This window comes from Manacus candei, unplaced genomic scaffold (assembly GCF_025592945.1).
Source record: "Manacus candei isolate 608988 ecotype Guabito, Panama unplaced genomic scaffold, ASM2559294v1 h1tg000047l, whole genome shotgun sequence".
Taxonomy (NCBI): domain Eukaryota; kingdom Metazoa; phylum Chordata; class Aves; order Passeriformes; family Pipridae; genus Manacus; species Manacus candei.
Window position 1 is genome coordinate 10,793,908 of NW_026138095.1, and position 19,953 is coordinate 10,813,860.

Consider the following 19,953-nt stretch of genomic DNA (forward strand, 5'->3'; position numbering starts at 1 on the left):
TATCTGTTAATTTGTAGCTGGCAGATGATCTGCTCAGTTGTGTCTGAGAATAAGTGTCTCCTCTGTTCTTTGCAACTGCTGTTGTGAGAGGGACAAAAGCCCATTGTTGGGGCTCTTACATACGCAGTTACTTTCTCCTACAGACAATTTAAGTGCATATTTCCATGGTTGGGGCCTTGGGTAAGTGGCTGCTTTAAATGGAAGCTGTGAGTGGCAGGTTGGGTTCTTGTGTCCTGGGAATTTGGCACTGAGAACTTGCCCAGGTGTCAAGGGAGCGGTGCCACTTCTTCACAGGAGGACCTTCTGCTTCCAGATGAACTTCCCAGCCCAGAGCTTGTTCCTGATCGGGAAGGAGAGAACTAGACTGAAACTCCTAGGGCAGGGAAAGGGTTTGAGTGAACCAGGCCCCCAGCATGTGAAATCTGGGTTATTTGGGTTAGTTTTCAGTGATTGAAATCACAGAGATGATCTTTGGTGGGACAGATGGCACCAACTGCTTCTGACCATCCTCCTTCATCCTACATGCTTGTCCTCCCAAATACTGTTAGTCAGCAGCAGGCTGAGCACAGGTAGCAAGGGAAAGAAAAGCCTGTCTTTGAATTTCAGAGTTTCTTTGGAACTGTGTGGCTTTGTGCCCTCCTGTCCCGTGTCACTCACAGCACTGCACTCTGTACCTGCTGGGAACCTCCTGCCCTGCCCATGGAATTAGTGGCTCTCTGGGTGGGGGTGGAAGGAGGCCTGTCTGTGCAGTGGCACTTCAGTGAGCAACTTTGGACTCATTTGACTTCCCTAAAATCCATCAACTTGTTTGCCAGGTCAGGAGGAGATGGTGGCATTGCCTGCCCTGCCAGGTGCTGTCACTGTCACAAGGTGTGTAAATGCTTCAAACCCCCTTGGCAATAAGGAAAGCAGCTGTTTCACTGCTGTTTTCCTTCAGAAGCACTGTTTCCTCCCAGAATAGGTCTTTCCCAAACAGGTACTTGACCTGTTTCTGGAGTAATAACTGCCATTATAAGTGGGTCGTGTGGGAAGAGTGTTCTCCAGGAATTTGGAAGACCAGCTTCCATTCCTGCTTCCTGCCTCTTTACTTTATGAATTGTGAGTTGTCTCCCACTATGTTTTGCCTGTTTTCCAGGTGAGAGTCTATTCAACAGTGGAAGTGCCTTTTGTACAAAGATTTGGGCTCAAGTTGCTCAGGGAAAAAACTGCAGCTGGTTGAGTCAGTCACTAGTTTTTGGTAACCAAATTGTAGCTGGGATGGATTTGCCTGAAGACTTGGCTTTGCTGAAAATGGCACTCCAGCTTTACATGCAATGAATTTAAAACCATGTTAAACTTTAAAGTGCTCATGCTGGCTAAGCTTTTCCTCTTTTAAATGTGCATGGAGCTGCTTCAAAGCAGAAGCTGCTCCAGGGAAAAGCATGACTTGAGATACTGCATACATTTACCAGGACTGTCGGACTCTCTTTGACCTGTCCCTGTTTCCAAGGGAGAGATCCCTCAGTTAATTGATGGAATAACCTTATGCCTCCAACTGGAGCCTATGGCTCAGGATGGTTTGCTTTTTTGGGAGCACTGTTTGTACAGCCCATGGCTGGAGCTCAGAGAGTGTTTCAATTCAGTCTCGTTTCTGATCCTACAAGTAGTGGAGCTGAGGCTGAAATGAAGAAGGTGAAATAATGACCCTGTTGAAATCATTAGCAGAGCTGCCACTGACTGAGGGAAGGCTTTAGTTGTTTAATTTATGGCAACATATTGAGTTGTATTAAAACAAGGTTTTGAAAAACTTAAACTTTAGCTCTGTGATACCATCCCCTTTCCATAAATATTGTACATGGTGTTGCTGAGAGTTTACCTTTTTTGGGCAGGTTGATAGAGGTAGAAGATTTTCATTTATTTTTATAATCTATGTGTTTGCACTCCTGGGAAAGAACCAAAATATGCAGATGTCATTATTCCTATAAATGCAAAGGACTTTATCCTAAATCTTCTAATTCTTTTGTAGGATATGACAGCAGAGCTTTCTGACACTGTGCTGCAGGAAATATTTGGCATATTTGTAAGCTCCAGGGAGCAGAACTGGGATGATAACATCCCTTAGTGTTGCTTTTGAATAAGAACTTGCTAAAGGGCTTTCTCTGAAAAACTAAAGGCTTTTTAGCAGAAGGAATGTATTGCAAGGTTCTGCCCTTCCTGTGCTTGTGCAGCTTTACTGGTGTGTCCACAGGAGCCTCTCCCAAAACCCTGTGCTGCCCTTTCCCAAAGTCAACATCTGGGCTGTATTTGTTGTACCACCTTCTCCTCACTGCACATGTAAATTTTCCTCCTTTAAAAATTTAATAAACTTTTTTGAAAATAAATAAAAATTAAATTTTAAATAGAAATATTTTTCCCTCCTTCAAAATTTAATAAACTTTCTTCTTGTAATTTGACATTAAAGATTATTTCTCTAGTTTTAAAGGCCCAGCTAATAATGTGTTCCCAAGCTCTGCTGACAATAAGAACAAATTGTATTGTTTTAAAATGTAAATGTATATTTTGCTGTACTTCTTTTCTTAATTCTCTTACCTGCTGGAATAGTTTTAGCATTAGCATATTTTAATACACATCCAGAAACAGGCAAAGCTGCTTTTATTATTGCTCGTGGTCATGAATTATGTTAATGGCAGCACTGCAGTAAAAGGGAAATGAGAAATAAAGACTTGAGTAGCAAGAATTGACATCTGATGGTTTGGGGTGTGTTTTCTTCTTGTCAGTGTTCACATTTGTGTTGTATGTGGAGACTCTGGGCTGGGTAGAAATGGGATTTTTCATTAAGTCAAAGGGTGTTGTTCCACTTGTAGTGGTCCCCAAGTACAGCCAGTTTCTGTGTTGCATATTGATGGTATCTTGGCAGAAAGGAAACCCAGTTATCCATTAGCAAACTCTGAGTAATCTCCTTTCCAACCAGCTTTTCAGGTAGAACCTTCCAAGTTTTTCCATGCACTGAGCAAAGCCAGCCCAGCCGACGAGTTCCAAGGGAACTCCCCCTTGTCTCTGGAAAGCTTGGAGTGATTGAGTACAGTGACCTCTAATCTTTCATATTCTCTGTTATTTTTCAATGACTGGGAGGAAAAGTGGAACCAAAGTGGTTTTAGGCTGCTGTAGTTGTTTCTGAGGAGCAGATGCCACCAACAGAAGTGTTAACCCTTGGTTACCCCTCTCTTGTTGGAGGCCACAGTCCAGTAACTGAGGCTGTGCAATATCCCCCAATATCTTTGCAGAATTATTCGTCCACTTTTTTCAGTTAAAGACTTCTTCCAGCAAAACCTGGGGGCTGCTGCTGTTCTCCAGGTCAGACAGAGGCTGTTTTACCTTGTGAGGAATTCAGTGAACTGCTGTGAATGAAAGAGCTGCTTCAACCCCTGTCACTTCTTGCTCCTGGATAGAGAAATGGCCATCCTGCTGCCCCGGTCACCTCTGCTGGGGCCATTCTCCTGTGGGGTTTCCATGATTTAAAAGTGTTGGAAGGTGAGAAGAAATGAGTGTTTGAGCCCATTCTCTTTGAAAATCTGGGGTAATATCAATATCCTTTCTGTAAATGCAGAGGTAAAATTTCAAGTGCTGTATCGTCTCATTTTTGCAGCTGTTGAGTGTAGTGTGAGGATGGTGCTAAGCTCTTACCTGATCAAGAAGTGCAGGTCTGAAGGTACTAAATCCCTAAGCAAATGCAGATCAGCTACAAAACTGGGGTGTACAGCATGCTGGAGGAAGGTATTTATGAAGACTGCAAAAGAAAGTGCTTTAATTCCCCTGGTAAATGAAGATTTCCATTCTAAGTAGCTTAGTGGAGAAATACCCAAGCACAGAGAGTATGTGCTTGTCATTCTTAAAAAGGAGGAGTTGGCTTCCAAACTGTTAATTTCTGAACAACTCCTGAATGACAGGAGTGCTTTCACTCTTCCCATGCAAATTCCCATAATAAGATCCTTTTTAGCTTCCCACACCTCCGAGTTGCTCGTGGCAGTCCCTGTCTCCCTGGAAATGGCTCCTTTTTCCCTGGTTTGCAGCCTTTGACTCATGCCTAAGTCAGGCCTGAATCCCTTTGGGCTGTGGATTTGTCTGAAGAGCAGACCTAGGTTAAAAAAAACCAAACCCAAACTGTGATTTTTAGGGCTGTAGTAACATCATTTGTGATGGCAGGGATGTGAACTTGGTCACATTATCACAATTCTCCTGTAAACCTCACAATAAACTCTGTCTAAACATATTCTGCCTTCAGTCCACCTCTGGCTTAACAATGAGATGTGCATTTGCTGTCCTTGTTATCTGTGAACTCTCCCACTCTGCACTGATAAATTTATTTCTTAATGAATTCATGTAGCCCTGTGGCCTTAAATATATTTTTAACCTTGTGAAGAGACTGAGTGGAAAGAATCTGCTTGTTTAAAGTGTATTTTACTGCACTGTGAAACTCCTCAAGGTTCAGAGTGTTTCCATCAACTTGGTAATTCCCATAACCAAATCCTGGAATATTAAAATATAATAAAATTATGCTAAATATAAATGTGTATATATGTCATGATTTAAAAATATAGATGTATCTGCACTCTGAAAAATTGTGTCTACGGTGGTCAAGGCAGGGGGCAAGTGTTTCATGTTCCTTTGGCATAAAGCCAAAAGCTCTTAATCAAACTGATGGTCCACGTTGTATCAACATCTCGGAGCTACAGAGATCTTTAGGGTGAAGAAAGTATTTTAAACAAATACCTTGTAGGATTTGTTTAAAATCCCTGCAACTGCAGTTTGGTTTTAGGTGGTTAGTGAAGGTCTGTTGCATAGTTAAAGCCATAAATGGAATGAACTGAGGCTGCTGTAAACAAAGGGTTGAGAAGTTGTTGAAAATGAATTTTGAGGGAAATGTCTGAAATGTTTTGCAGGGGTGAATCTGGTGCCGGGAAGACTGAGAACACTAAGAAGGTCATTCAGTACCTTGCTCATGTTGCTTCCTCCCATAAAGGAAGAAAGGACCATAATATTCCTGTAAGTTGGGATATTTTCTCGATTTTTTTTTTTTAATTGCTTTTTTTGAAAACTACCGTCTTTGCATTAAAAAAACATGATTTTTTAATTAAACTGTAATATATAATCCATGTAACTCTGTCTCAACCATTATTTTCTCTCTTTAGCAGTGGCTGAATTGAGCAGTTACATTAAAATTTCCAGTCCATGTCAGCTGTTAAATTTATGTTGTAAAATTAAAGGCTTTATGCAAATGGTAGTAAAGTTTTCTGATGTAGCAAACCCCAGTTTTCCAAGAATTCAATTAAACTTGGGCAATTCTTAGTGAATTTAGTTCCCACTGGATGCAGTTTGTGGTACTACATTGATGAACAAGTTTTTTGTTCTTTGAAAAATTAACTTGCAAATGGGAAAAATTAACTTGTAACTGGGAAAAATCATCAAACTTGAAAACTGCTGTAGATTTACTATATCTAGAAGTCAGCATCTAATAAAAAGCTCAGATTTTATTACACTACAAACAGAGAGTATACATTTTTATGTCAGAGAATATTGAATTTTTTAGTAACTTGAAACCAACTCTGATTTATGTAGAATTTTCTTCATTTTTCCTGCCAGGCTTCAACGTTTGCACTGAATTTTTGGTAATTCTTTGCTTTATAAGAATATGAATGGGTTTGAATATCTGTTGTTGGATCTCTTTGCAGTGAAATCCTAATTCAGCTTTGCTACAAGCAAACAGCTTGATGGAGTCAGTGCTGGTTTTCCAGCAGTAATGCAGGTGTTTGTGTGGGTGGAACCTTCAAACTCCATCAGCTGACTTAGGGAATCAGAGAAAAGACCTTCAAAATCAAGTCCAACCTTTGACCAGTCCCACCATTCCCACCAAACCATATCACGAAGTGCCACATCCACTTGTTTTCTCAGCACCTCCAGGGCTGGGGACTCCACCACCTCCCTGGGCAGCCCCTGCCAATGTTTGACCACTCTTTCAGTGGAGAAATTTTTCCCAATATCCAACAGGAACCTCCTCTAGCACAACTTGAGGCCTTTTCCCCTTGTAGCTGCAACAGCTTTTAATGCACAGCACTTAATGCCAAGACATTCTTGAATGTGTCAAGACTCAAAACTCCTGGGAGAACAGGAGATGACTTTTGAGAAGTCTGTGAAGGGGAAAAAAAAAAAGGCAAGGATTTGAAGTGGGAGAAAAGGAAAGGTTGCAGGTGAATCTGGAGAAATCTCATGAAGTGTGTGGGGAAACTTGAGTCTTTGCTTTAATCAAGAGCAAATAACACAGGCCTGTGCATTGATACTTGTTCAAACTGGTGCTGGTTTATCACACAGAAAAGATCAAAATTGGTCTTTCTAAGTATTTCCTGAGCAGTCTGAGTGTGCTGCAGTTGTATGGGGGGGTTCCAGGCCTCACAAGGAGGTTCCTTAGGAGTGTCAGCAGCATTAAGTGTGTTCATGGCACTGTCGGGTGTGCTGGGAGGGCACGTGGCTCTGGGGGACACTATCTGGGACATCATCCAGCAGGAGTTCTGTGTAGTATTTGATTTCTGAATATTCCTAGCTTTATCACTTCACAGCCTTGAACAAACCCAGTATTTTTTCAATTTCTGCAGAAGTAAAATTGCCAACAGGCTTCTGGAGAGAAGGGAATTGTGCACTTTTGTGCTGAGTCCTTCTCAATATACCATTGACAACTTGGAATAGCTCGGGCTGGAAGACACTTCTGGAAGCCTCTTGTCCAGACACCTTTCAAAATGTGCCTTCCTTCAAAGTGAGGTTACAATGTCCAGGCCTTGTAAAGCTGAGTTTAGCTCATCTAAATCTTGAGGGATGGAGATTAAACAACTTCTCTGTGAGCCTGTTCTGGTGCTTCACCACCCGAAGCCCTCTTTGTACCCTGAGTGTGTTTGGCCTTCCCTGTGCTGTGCCAGGAGTATCCCCTGAGAGATTTGTCATCATAACAATTCCTGTGGCCATTCACTGGGTTTGGTGGCTCAAAATAATGTCCATAAAAAGTCCATTTGGCTTCAAATGGAGCAAGTTTCCTCCATTGTCTGTGTGGCTGCAGAAATGGTATGAAGTGAAGGCACAGAAAAGATGGAAATGGGATAGAAAACATCAGTGAAGGGCAGGATGAGTTGCCCTTTTCAATGCAGTGTTGGCTGATTCCATGTAAATCTCTGGTTAAACTGCAGCTTAATTTTCTACTGACCAGTGGGATCAGATGGGGTGGTGGTGGTCATCTCAAAAGATAGATTTTATAATCAGCTGCTTCACAAACCATTGACTATTGTGATGAAGACTAGAAAAGTTCTTAAAACACAGTTTAGACACACAGAAAGAATAGGGTGGTGTCCTGAATAAAAGTGTGATACTTGGATTGTGCATTTCATTCAAGGCAGTGAGCACTGAACTAAGCATATATCCATGAAAAATGCAGGATATCTGTGTAAACAAACCACTTTTGAAAGTAGAAATGAGTGTGCCTAGTTCTGTAACAACTAGTTTTTATTTATATATTGCAAATAACGAATGTCTAACCTGCACAGCTCACACTGGAAAGTGTCAGAATAGGGGTGTGAGGTGCAGCCCTAATTTGTTCCTGTTTCCTAATTTGCATATTCATTAGAGAGCTATAGAGGCTGGTGGTGATCCACTGTCCCCATGTGTACAACTGTGCATTATCCTGTGCACAGGAAGATGCTAAACAGGCTTGTTAAATTAATCCCTGACTGGCAGTCTGTGTGTACCCATCCTGTTACAGATAATTATCAGTGTCATGCATATTTCTGAGACTGTTTGAATGCCACATTGATTAGGTTTTTTTAAAGCAGCAATTTGTATGCTAAGTCTAGGGTTAAATTTGTTTTCCCTGGCAGTGCTGTAAAAGTCTAACAAGCAAATGTAGCCCCAGTGTGACACCTGAGAGCAGCACTGATGTTCTGCCGTGTCACAGGTGCTCCCCAGGGACATTTTCCAGTGGGATGGTGGGGGAATGCTCAGCCTGTGTGAGGAGTCTCGTGTGGGAGCTCTGCCCATCTCCTGGACAGCCTCATTCCTCATCCATGAGGCTTTTCTTTCCCAGCAGCTCTTTGTTCCCCTTGGAATGTCATCCCTGGTCAGGTGGGGAATCAAGCCAATAACACATGGTAGCCACAGGAGCTGGAATTACAGTGCTGGGCAGCCTTAAAACTGATGATTCCTAATGTTTGAGTGTTGAATCTGTGGCCCCAGTGTCTCATTTCCTGTCTAATCCCAAGATGTTGTCCTGGGCACTGCTCTCGGAAGTGTGGGGAGGTGCTGCTGGGGGTAAAAATGTAGAGGAGAAACTTTAGTAATTGTGGGATTTGGCAGAGCCAGGTGAGACTGCAGTAATTCCTGAAATTGGGAATAGGGGCTGGGCTTTCTAGAGCCAAGCAGTGGAGGGGAGGGAGAAGTGCTTGGCTGTGAGTTCTGAACATGAGCTGTTCTAAAGACCGAAGGTGGGGGAAAGTAAACCTGAATTCTTGGCTGCTGTGTGTTTGGTTGAGTGGCAGAACTGGCACAGGGACAGTCCCTGGTGGGTAACAAGGGATGGAAGATGGAAGGTGTCTGTTGGAAATAACTGAAAGTTTCACATCCAGCAAATTTGAGTTCTGAAGAATTTGAGGGGTTGAGGTGGTAACTAGTAAAGCTGAATTTTTGTCATTAAAGCTGAATATTTTGCCTGCACCAAGGGGACTGTGTTTTATTCAGTTGTTAATGTGCCACATGTGGACCAGCTTTGTAAAGACCAGCACTGAGCTTTAGCTCAGGCACCTCAGCCCAGAGCTGACCCACAGTGGTGTCTGCTGGGCTGCTCAGCTGTCCCAGGCTCCTTGGCCAGACAGGAGCCTCCCTCACCTTCACTCCCAAGGATTCCTCAGGAGGCTCAGGAGCTGTGGAGGGAGGACACATAGAATTAAAGGAGAGGAGAGAAAGGCCAGGTACTTGGTGAGTACGGGGAGAGGAGGGTCATGTGTCTGCAGAGGGATTTGGACACACTGGGCACAGGGAGAAGGGAGGAAAAAGGCTTCTGAACTTAGTTTTGTGGCTCATCAATGCCCTGTGTAGTAAGAAAGGCAGGAATGAGAGAAAAGAGGAATAAAAGTGTGTTAAAGCATGTGTTAGTGTCGCTTTAATGTGGCCAAGAAGTGTCTAAATTCTGGGTTCTGCTTTAGTTTACAAACTTTGTGGGTTTGGATGGAGAGGGAAGTCAGTGCAAAATATAGAAATAATAATAATAATAATAATAAGGGAATTGCATACATGGTTTTCCAAAAGAAGTGCTGGTTGTCCCCTGCTGCCCAGGGACTGCCATGACCTTGCATGTTGTGGAGGCTGGGTGAATTTGGGGGCTGCCCTTTTGCTGCTCCTCTGGGCTGTGGAGGTACCTGGGCCCTATTCATGGTCAAATACATGAAAACAGCAGAAGTTTTCATTTGTGGGAGTGTGTGGAGTTGTTAAATTCTATAAATAACTTCATTCATGTGCCAGTGCTGTCTGCACTGCCAGTTATCCTGGTTCCCTGTGCCCCTGGTGTGGATGAATGGAACCAGACTTCAGTTTGACTCATAGAATTATGGAATGGGTTGGATTGGGAGGGACCTTAAAACTCACCCTGTCCCACCCCCTGCCATGGGCAGGGACACCTTCCACCAGCCCAGGTTGCTCCAAGCCCCGTCCAACCTGGCCTTGGACACTGCCAGGGATGGGGCAGCCACAGCTTCTCTGGGCAACCTGTGCCAGGGCCTCCCCACCCTCCCAGGGAGGAATTTCTTCCTAATATTCAACCTATCCCTGCCCTCTGTCAGTGGGAAGCCATTCCCTCTTGTCCTGTCACTGCAGGCCCTTGCCTAAAGTCCCTCTCCAGCTCTGCTGGGGCCCCTTTGGGCCCTGGAAGGGGCTCTCAGGTCTCTCCAAAACCTTCCCATCCCAAATTGCCTCTACTTTCACTAAAATCCAGCTTTCACTTTGGTGCTATTTTAAACTGTAGAAGTAATTACTGGTGCTTTCAGGTTAATGATTCCTTCCAGTGGCTGTGTTTGCCTTGGTAGCTGAAATGCTAAATTGTTTAATTTGTTTTATTAATTTCTAAAGAAACAAAATTAGTTTTGAAGGACAGAATCATGGGTAGAGTCACTCAGGCTGAAGCTCCCCTTGGTGGGAGTTTCCCAGGGGAGCTTTAACTGCCCTGATTTAACCACAGAGAGTTAAACACGTGTCTGACTGTGCTCAGTTCTGTTTCTAGTGAGGACAGGAATGGACACCCTGAGAGTGCAGCTCATCTTCTCTGAAGATAAGCAAACAAAATGCCTCTGAGGCTCCTGGGTGTGCTTGTCCTTCTCTGTAAGTCCAGGAGTGGTGGTTCCACACTGAAATCCTGAACCTTCCTTAGCTGCCCAGGTTGTTTTCCTGGCAGGAATGGTACAGCTTTGAAAATTCACGTGACTTACCTGAACAAGCCAAACCTTTGCCAGCTGCTTTACAGACCTCTGTCAAAATTGGTTATTCTGCACTAAGCCAGTGCTGGTTGTTTAAAATAAGAATCATTATTCTTAAAACAAGAATCTGACTTGGTATAAAAATTCCTTGTTTTGTGTGTTTCTTCACAGTATTTGCCCCTGGGCTCCTGATATGAAGCTCAAGATTATTAAACTTGCAGTCTGAGCCAGGGAAATAATAATGGAATTGAAAATTTCTGCAGAAAATGTGCAAATTTGTATTTTTTGGGCATTTTATTTTATTTTATTATGTTCATGTTCCCTTTGACCTTCTTGCTGGCAAAATTGGAAGGTCTTCCAGTTCCTTAAGGTTCTGCTCATGTGGAATTAAAGAGAGAAACAAAGCTTTTGTCTTGACTGTGGGTTTGCATTTCTTAAAAATTTGTAGTACAGTGCAAAACTCTTTAAGTGTTGCTTCCCTCTCTGTTCTCTCATAACCTCTGTGACTGTTGAAGGATAATGTTCATCTCATCCATACAAACCCCCTCACAGTGCCCAGGGCTGAGGAGAAAGCCACTTAATGCTGAGCTTAATTTTTTTACTGTTGTTTGGCAAGACTGGAAAGCTGTACCCAAGTAAAGAAACTTTTGCCTTTTTCCTTGCTGCTCAAGGGCCATCTGTCATCTTGGGTTTTACCTGGAATTAGTCCTTTGCACAAACACAGGTCTCAGTATTTTGAGCATGCCAATAACTTCTTTTCTAAGCTGAACTTGAAGGGTTTCTATGAAGTGAGTGTTCAGTTAAACTAAACCTCTGACAGTGCTAATGTGGGATGTGACAGCTGGAATTCCTTGCTAACTTATCATTTGTTTGTTTGCAATGAACAGCCCGAATCACCCAAACCCGTGAAACACCAGGCAAGTGGTTTTTTTTAATGCTTTTAAAGTTATGTAGGAGAACTGATGTGTATTCTTCTATTTGCATTTATGATGTGGGAAGCCTTGGAGTGGTGTACTGGCTTTGGGAGAGTGGACTAGTGAGTAGCTTATGAGTTTCTCAGCATTGCAAAGGACTTGTCACCACTTTAAAGTGGTGTTACCCTGTCCTGAAGTGAGAGGCTCATCCTCTCTCTAGCCACCCTTCTCCAAAATACTGTGTGTGTACTGGGTAATGTGCTGCTGAGAGAGTGCAGAACACTTTTAAAATATTAAACAAAGTGGTAAATAAGAGATGGATTAATGGAAGCTACAAAATCCTTTTGATTAACATACTGTTTTGTCTGAATGTTTTTGTAGCGTTGCAGATAACTCGATAAAGACTTTGATCTCCAGTGTCAAAGGCTTGGCATAACCAACATCTTCTGAAATCAAGTGTTTCCCTTGACTTTCTAGTACAAGTGGTGTGAGCAGTGTGGGATCTGAATTAATGTTTCCTCATTTGAGCTTCAGCTGCTCTTACTCCTCAGGTTGGCTGGAGCCCCTGTGCAGATAATTCTGCCTGTTCCCTCTGTCCCTGGGGCAGCAGCACTCGGTCTGTTCTGTCCCACCTGTGTAAGAGTTTTAGTGCTTCCAGTGCTCTGGAATTTACCTGAGAAGGAGCTTAAAGAGGAGGGTTAGGTGGTAGTTGAGGGCAAGACTGTGGAAAGAGATAAACAAACAATTGCTGCCATGTGTTATGCAGGATAAATGCTCTGCTCTAACCCCAGCTGGTAAGTGATGCCTTTGTCCTGAGCACCAGCTTTTAAATAAAGCAGCAGCTTTGGCAGGGTGTAACCAAGGCTTGGAAACTGAAGAAGCTGCCCTGAGTTAGTTCAGCAGGTTGTGTTCTTCCCTTACATTTCTGAGAGCTGACTAGTGCAACATAAACTGTAGTGGAAAGGAAAATAGTAAAGGAACTTTCAAGCAAGTCTGGTATATTGGAAGCCAAAAGCAACCCCTGGACAGCTGTGATGCCTCTGGTAGTGTGTGTTAAACCTTGTTAAACCTCTGTAACCCAATCATGTGTCTGAGCCCATGGTCTCATTTTCAGAATAAGTCACAGACATTCTTAGTATTTATCTTAATCTTCCCTCCTTGCAAACATCAGTCAAGTCTAAGGGTTTTTACTGAAATATTTCTCAGTTCCAAAAATAGAGGGTGTTTAGCTTTAACCCTCCCTTTGCTTGGAGTGTCAGGGTTGACATGAACCGTTTGTTGGCAAACATTTGAACTGTATCCCTGGGAAAATGCTAATCCAGAGCTGTTGATATTGCATAAACGGTGGAATCATTAACATCTCTGTTTCGATGTCATTCTGAACTCCAGAGTGGATCCCTGTTGTATGTGAGTAGCATGTGCCCTCCCCTGCCTCCCCCAGGCTCCACTGCAAGAGACTCACTGGATGCTGATTTTTCTGAAACTGAGACAACAGCCTGTCCTTGTCTTCATGTTGCCCTGCATGAACTGTTGCATGAGCTCACTCCTCCCCCAGCACTGCCACACTGCTTTTTCCAAGGTCTGCTGAGGTGCCCACGCAGGAGATAAGCCCGCAGGCCAAACTGGGACACTCCTTCCAAAACACTGAATGCTTCGAAAAGAGAGTTGTTTTGGGCTGTAAAGCTGTCCATCTAGACATGAAAAATGCCTTTTTCCACAGAGTGAGAGGTTTCACCCTGGTGTGAGGTTTGCTTTGCTTGGTGCTGGCTGTGAGGAGTTGGTGTGTGCAGCACGGAGCCTGCGAGCGCGGCTCGTTCCCATGGTGCTCACCCACAGCTGAGGATCCAGCTGAGTGTTTCCATCAAATCCTCACTGTGAAAATGAGCTACTGAGACCTTTCTGCCTTCACGTGGAGAATTTGAATAAATTCTGCAGAAATTGCTCTGCACAGCCCCAGTCCAGGCTGTGGCCCGTGGGTGCTTCCTGAGACACAGCGCTGTCCATGGAGGAGTTGGTGTGGAGTCAGTTCACATTTTGCAACCACAAAGAATACTTTATTCAGGCTGCTTTGTCTTTGCACATTATTGCAGGCAAGTCTTTGAAAAGGCTTTACTCTCAACATTCAAATGTAGAGGAATCTTGTGTCTTTAATATTGTTACAGCACAGATTTTTGAACGACTGCAAGAACGAGAATTTTATCTCTACTGACCAATTTGTCTTTAAAAAAAACCCTTCAAGAGATAATAATCAGTAGCAAGTTAGATTGCTTTCCAATACAAACAGGCTTGAATTGAACAACTCAAACCTGGATCAGGATATTACAGTGCCCCTGACACCGTTGCAGAGGTGTCAGTGTGTGAAGTGCCAGCAGCGCACGAACCTCCCTCGTGTCACAAATAAGCTGTTTTCCTTGTCCCAAAAGATTATATATATATATATATATATTCTTCCAGAATAACTGTAGAGTTTGCCCTGTAAGCTGTGACTCCCCTGCTGCCTTTCCTGTACACCCTGGGGTTTATCCCAGGCTGTTCACTGCAGGGTAAGGAGCTTCTCCCTTTTATCTCGGTGTGTTCGCAGCAGTAGCCTGTCGGGAGGGGGAAGTGGGAGGGATGGTGGGAAAATTCCCACTCTCTGATGTGTTTACATGGAAAACTTTGAGAATATCACCTGCAGACAGCACAGAGTAGGTATAACAGAGACCTAGTTTTATTCCAGCTGTGGGTTTTTTTCTAGTTTAAAAGTGCTCCTGAGAACAGTAACCTTGGCAGAGCTGACAGTGCACAGCCCCTGCAGCCTCAGCAGTGTTTAGTGTGCTCTGGGCTCACACTCACATTTATTCCTTCTTCAGTTACTGCAGAATTCCAATAATTTGTGGTCCCAAAGGGAATATATGTGGAAATAAGCAAGTTTTGAGCAGATAACTTCAGGTCACATTACAGAAGGAGCAACCATTAATATCAAGGAGGGCTTGAAATACATTTAGATATACAAATAAAAGCCTCTTTTAGGTGTGAACTAGTGAATTTTTAGAATTCCCTTCTAAGAATTGACCTCATGTGGAAGCCTTAAGAGACTTAACGTTTCCTGTTCTTTGATGTTCAGTCTGGGGCCTTTATTCATCAAGGCTATTAATAATTGGAAAAAGCAGGTTTATGAACAAAACATCACATTTTGAGACTACATTCCAGACAGCTTCACTTTTTTTTTTCTTTTTTTTTGTTTTAAACCAACCTTCAGAGGAGGAAGACAGTATATTTTCCTGTGTACATTCATGCCTCCTGGGCTCTTGGAAGCAGCACAGACTTTTTTTGTGTCCAGTCCTCCTCATGGACAGCAATTGTAAAAGCTGTTGTGCAATTTCCTTAAGATAAGCACTTTGATTTCTAAATCCATTGGCTTGAACTTACAGAAACATTTAAAAAAAGCATTGAACATACTGAGCAATGTTGGTTGGATTGAGCAATTTGAAAGTGATGTTTGTATTTGGGGTTGCTCAGCTCTTCTGGGCCATTCTGACTTTGTGCTCAGGTGTGGTCAGGTCAGATGTTGCAATGGTATGAATTTCAGTCTGGTTGACTGAGGGGGAGGGTTTTCACTGATTTGAAAGTAAGTTTGAAAAGAGGTATTTGTCAGTTTAAAAATAGGTGTTCCAAAGTAGCTGTATTGCCAAGTCACTACACATGAAATTTAAGAATAATGCACCAAAATCTTCACAGTTAAATTAGTTTCTCCTCTAAAGCACTCAAGGTCTGTGCCTAATTTCATCAGCCCTAAATGTGAATTTGATGACTGTCAACATCCATCAGGTCCTGTTTGGTCACTGCTGTGTTTGTGTGTGTGTGTGTGTTCCAATAAACAAACCCAAACCAAAAAACCACCACCAAAGGCCCCGCACTGATGGAGGAGTCTCGGCAGGTTTAGGAGTGAGGGGAAGGATGACACCCCCCTTGTGAAGGTGCTGTCACTGCCACAGCCAGGGGGAAATGACTGTCAGGAAGAGGCAGAATACAGGAATACCCTCAATTCCAGGTGCTCCGTGCTCATATCTGTTCCTTTTTCTGTTTGTGTGGTTTTTAGGGGGAGCTGGAGCGGCAGCTTCTTCAGGCCAATCCCATCCTGGAATCCTTCGGGAATGCAAAGACAGTGAAAAATGACAACTCCTCCCGCTTTGTGAGTAACTCCTTTTCTCTTTAGAGTCTGGAAATCTGGATTATGGAGAAATTACCTTTTTAGGAATTTATCTAAGTGGTATCCAAAGCTTTTTCTGTTCTCTTCCTCCATGAATTCAGGTTCTCTTACAGTGCCTTCTGTGATGTGTTGGGATTCTGAAGGCACATCCTCACTGGCTCTTGGCAAAACTTTAATTTTATCCAGTTTCTAACCTCAACAATCCTTGAGATGACAGTTGTTTATAGTCCAACAAATACAGCTGTGCTCTGGAGCTGAACTGTGACTTGTGTGCACAAATTCCTGCAGAATTGCTAAAAAGTAGGAAAGACTGTGGCATCAGCTTGGACTTGGGCACCATCTGTAGCCTTCTTGTCAATAGCTGGGACTTTATCAATTGGTTGTTTAAAGAGAACATCCTGAATTTCCAAAAAAAGCACAGAACTTGCATATAAAAACCTGTCTAAATTTGCTGAGTGATTGACTGTAGGGAAGTCAAAAAGCCAGTGTGACCTATCCCAGGTGTCAGGCACTGCTGGAGCTGGTTGATGTTTCTGTTGGGTCAGTGCCTTCTGTTCACTGAGAGTTTTGGTGGCTGATAATCACTTCTGATGGGTTCCATTGTTTTAAAAATCGTGGGGAATAAATAGCTTTTTACCACTTCTTAGAACTTCCTTTCCTTTGAAGGGAAAAAAAGCCATCTCCTGTTTCAGGGGGGAGATGTTTTCAGTACAACTTCAGAACTGTATAGGAGGTATTAAATCTTTTTTTTCTGGCGAGAACAACACTAAAATTTACAGAACAAAGGAAAGATTTCTGGTCTGCCTTTGACATTTCAACAGTTGCTTGGATTTATAATGCATGAACTCAACTCCAGTGATAAGGACTCTGGAAAACTCCATGACTAAGTCCCTCAGCCTTTCCAGTCGGGAAGGGAGAGCAGAGTACTGTGGAAATTCAGCTTTGATAATTTTATAGCCACGTTATTTACAATATTGCTTGATGCTTATATAAGTTGGGTATAGAATTTATAATATGAATAGATTTCACTGTACAGTAATTCTATCTTGAATGCATCAAGGACTGTACTAATTTAATGAGGATGCTTTTTCCCTAAAAGATGTCAGCATCTGGTTTGTGTTATTTTGAGGGCTGCATTGCCATCATGAACATAATCACTGTGATGGCTCCAGCCCTGTTTTTATAAAGGAGCAAGTATAATGCATTCCAGATGGTCTCATCTCATGCAGGAAAAAAAATAATCTTTTACAGCCATTTTAAAACCTGACTTAAAAAATATCTATCCTCCCACAAAGTGAGAAGTGCTGTTGTTCAGCCACAGAGGCTTGACAGGCTTCACTGAGGCTGCCAGCCTGTCCCTGCTCGCTGACAGCACCAGGCAGGGCTCAAATAAGGCTGATGTCCAAGGAATTTCATTTTCCCCCCTTTTTTCTTCTACCAAGGGCAGCGTTTCAGGAAATAAAAATCTCTGGTTTGCATTGGATGGGACAGTGGCCTTGCTGGATTCACATGGCAGAGCTAAATGCTTCCTTCTGGTGTGGTTTTTCCAAAGCCTGATGGTGGCAACAGAATTCAGCCCTTAGATGAGCACCACTGCAGTCTAACTGATGAATTAAAGATTTCATAGCAAGGTTTGCCAGTGCCAGCTAAAAGGATCTATTAATATTGTGCTTTTAAGAAGATTAACTAGATAAGTGATCTCTCTAGTACAGACTCCAGTGAGGCCTGAACTTTGAAGCAGGGAGCATGTGGGTTCCCTCTTCTGATGTGTAATGACTGCATTTCCTCTCAATTATTTTTGCTCATGGAACTGGTAACTTGACAGCAGAAATTAAATAACTTTTAAGAGGGAAACAGCGTAAAGTGGTTCCAAATGATATCAGGAAAAACCACTGACTAGACCTTCTGTAATGTTTCTTGTTTGTTTTCACACGTGACAAGGCAAGTTCAAGACAGGAAGGCTCTGTGGTAGCAGCTCTGGGTAAAAAGTCTCCTGCCATTGTTGCCATGCTGACATGTGCATCATATATCTGGTCTACTGCCTGAATTTCAGTAAAATGTCATTTCATTCTTCGTGCCAGTTATAAATAGAACTTTCTGGAATTGTTCCTGAGCAAACAGTCTAAATGCTGCAGTTACAAACTGAGCTGAGGGTGTTCTGTATCTGCATCCTCAGAAATCTGTGTTCAGTGCTGCTTCCTGCCAGGCCATGCCTGGAAACAGCCCTTGTTCCTTGGCATGGTGGTTTTAGTGCCAGTGGCTTAACAACCAAGCTGGAACAGTAGGGAATAACCACTGGAGCTAATTTAAAGTGTTCCACCAGTTTTCTTGCAACTCAGAGACCCCACTTTGAGCTGGAGCTGCACAGCCACAGTCCTGGAGCAGTGACTTTGCCCTGAGATTGAGTCAGGGTTGGGCTGGTGGGGAGGTTGTGCCTTTCCCTGGATACACTGAGGGGTCTGGGAGGAGAAACTTGGTCTTGTGCCCACAGATCTTGATCTGAATGGGCTTTATTAGGGCTGGGGGTTCTGGTAAGGAGTTGCAATAGCACAAATGAAGCAATTTGTTCAGTGTGGAAATGTGCCCCCAAAATAATACCAGGTTGGACCATTCCTGACATACAGGACCCTACAAGCTTGGAGAGTAGAATGTTTAATCAGGAAATCAGTAGCACACTCCCTGAGCTGAATGGATGTTCACTTGAACATGCTGATAGCACTAATCAGGCTGCAGATAAGGCAGGGTTGGGATCCAGGTTGTAAAAGCCCTTTCCAAAGGGCTCCATAAAAGTTATCAGTGGGTGGCTTTGTGCAGATACCATCAGAGGTGTTAGGGCAGGTGTTAACAGACTTCTGTCATGCTCCCTGATCTCCAGACCTGTCTGTGTGTGGATAGAGGACTGTGGAAATTGGGTGCAATGAAGATGGAGAGCCCAGTGTAGTCACTGGGAATTCCCACTGGTTTTTCACAGGTATACAACCAGGGCAGTGCTGAACAGGTTCATGAGCACAAACTTGAAATTCAGTGATGGTGCAGATAAAATGGTCCAGCTCCAAGCCTGTTGTCCTGTTGGGAATGACAAATCAGATGGGGGAACTGATGTGGCTTAAAAATGATATAATATATCCACTGGCAACCACCTCCTTTCCAAGAGCTGCTCTGTGTGTGGGAAGTGGCTCTTTATTTGAGATGTAGGTGTGAGAAATGGGTGTATTTCTTAGTTCTTTCTTTACCAACTGCTGGAGAAGAGAGGCCATAGAGAGAGCAGCCAGCCTGGTTTGGAATGGAAGGGGAGATGTGGTGTGATGGGCTGGGCAGCACCTGAGATTTGGGATTGCTGCAGCTGGAGCACCTTCAGGCACCAGTAAGTTTGCTATGGAAATGTGCACATGTAGAATCTCAGCATTTCTTCCAACCTCAGTGTGAGGAATTGAGCCTCACGTTCAGAGAAGTTTTTCCTGAGTCTGGATTACAAATATATCTGGACTAAGAGTTCCTTAATCCTTAGAGTGTGTTTGTGTGCTCCATTGAAATGATGGCTGAGCACCTGGATGGGCAGTGATTTCATTTGATCTTGGGAAATGCTTGATCCATGAATGCATTTGGATTATATTTTATATAGACAGCGTTGTTTAATTAAAAAAAAACAGTAATAATGAAAAAATCTTCTTTTCTTTGCAGGGTAAATTCATCAGGATTAACTTTGATGTTACTGGTTACATTGTGGGGGCCAACATTGAGACATGTATCCTCCTTCATGCCACATCCTTGCAAAAATGCAAGTTTTCTGCTTTGTTTTGCTTTTAACCCTAGAATTCATTGGAATGCAGTGAAAGGACATTCCTCTGACAACACCCCTCTCTTCCTTTGTTTCAAAATAGCGATCGAATGTCACAAATTCAGCGGCTCAGAAATCCTCCACTGCCCAGCTCAGCACTCCCAAACCTGCTGGATTTTTAGACTGGCCTTAAAAACAGGGTGTGCTAAAAAGGGAAACCATGTAAAATGTGCTTGCTCTGTGAACATTTCTGAAAATACCCCAACGCCTTCCTAATCAGAAGCTGAGGCTCTGCATCGTGCCCAGAGCTCGGAAGCAGCTCCCAGCCTGGAAGGAGCTGATGCTCCTTATCAAGTGACAAAGCTGGGCCACCTTCTGCCTTCTAGACCCTCACATGGGTTCAATAACACAAGACCTACTATTGTAATTAATTAATTATAATTAATACCAAAGCCTGATTCAGGTTTAGCTCTGAGGTTCGTTCTTATTTGTGATGGTGCAAGAACAAGTAAAAATACTTGCACTGAAAGCCCTTTTCTGAAGTTGTTTCCTTCATACTAAAAATGTGTGTGTAATTTTTAGTGTAGCCTGTTT

At 43.1% G+C, this 19,953-nt stretch overlaps 1 protein-coding gene across 3 annotated transcripts in view; it reads left to right on the plus strand.

Moving 5' to 3' along the window:
* MYH10 (myosin heavy chain 10) overlaps window positions 1–19,953 on the plus strand; it is a 102,079-nt gene that overhangs the window by 41,844 nt on the left and 40,282 nt on the right. For 2 of the 3 annotated variants that reach the window (XM_051797457.1, XM_051797456.1), the window contains 4 exons: window positions 4,920–5,022; window positions 11,363–11,392; window positions 15,471–15,563; window positions 19,263–19,326. In XM_051797457.1, coding sequence (XP_051653417.1) covers window positions 4,920–5,022; window positions 11,363–11,392; window positions 15,471–15,563; window positions 19,263–19,326 — 290 coding nt within the window. The remainder of the gene's footprint in view (window positions 1–4,919; window positions 5,023–11,362; window positions 11,393–15,470; window positions 15,564–19,262; window positions 19,327–19,953) is intronic. The other variant, XM_051797458.1, reaches the window with a different exon arrangement.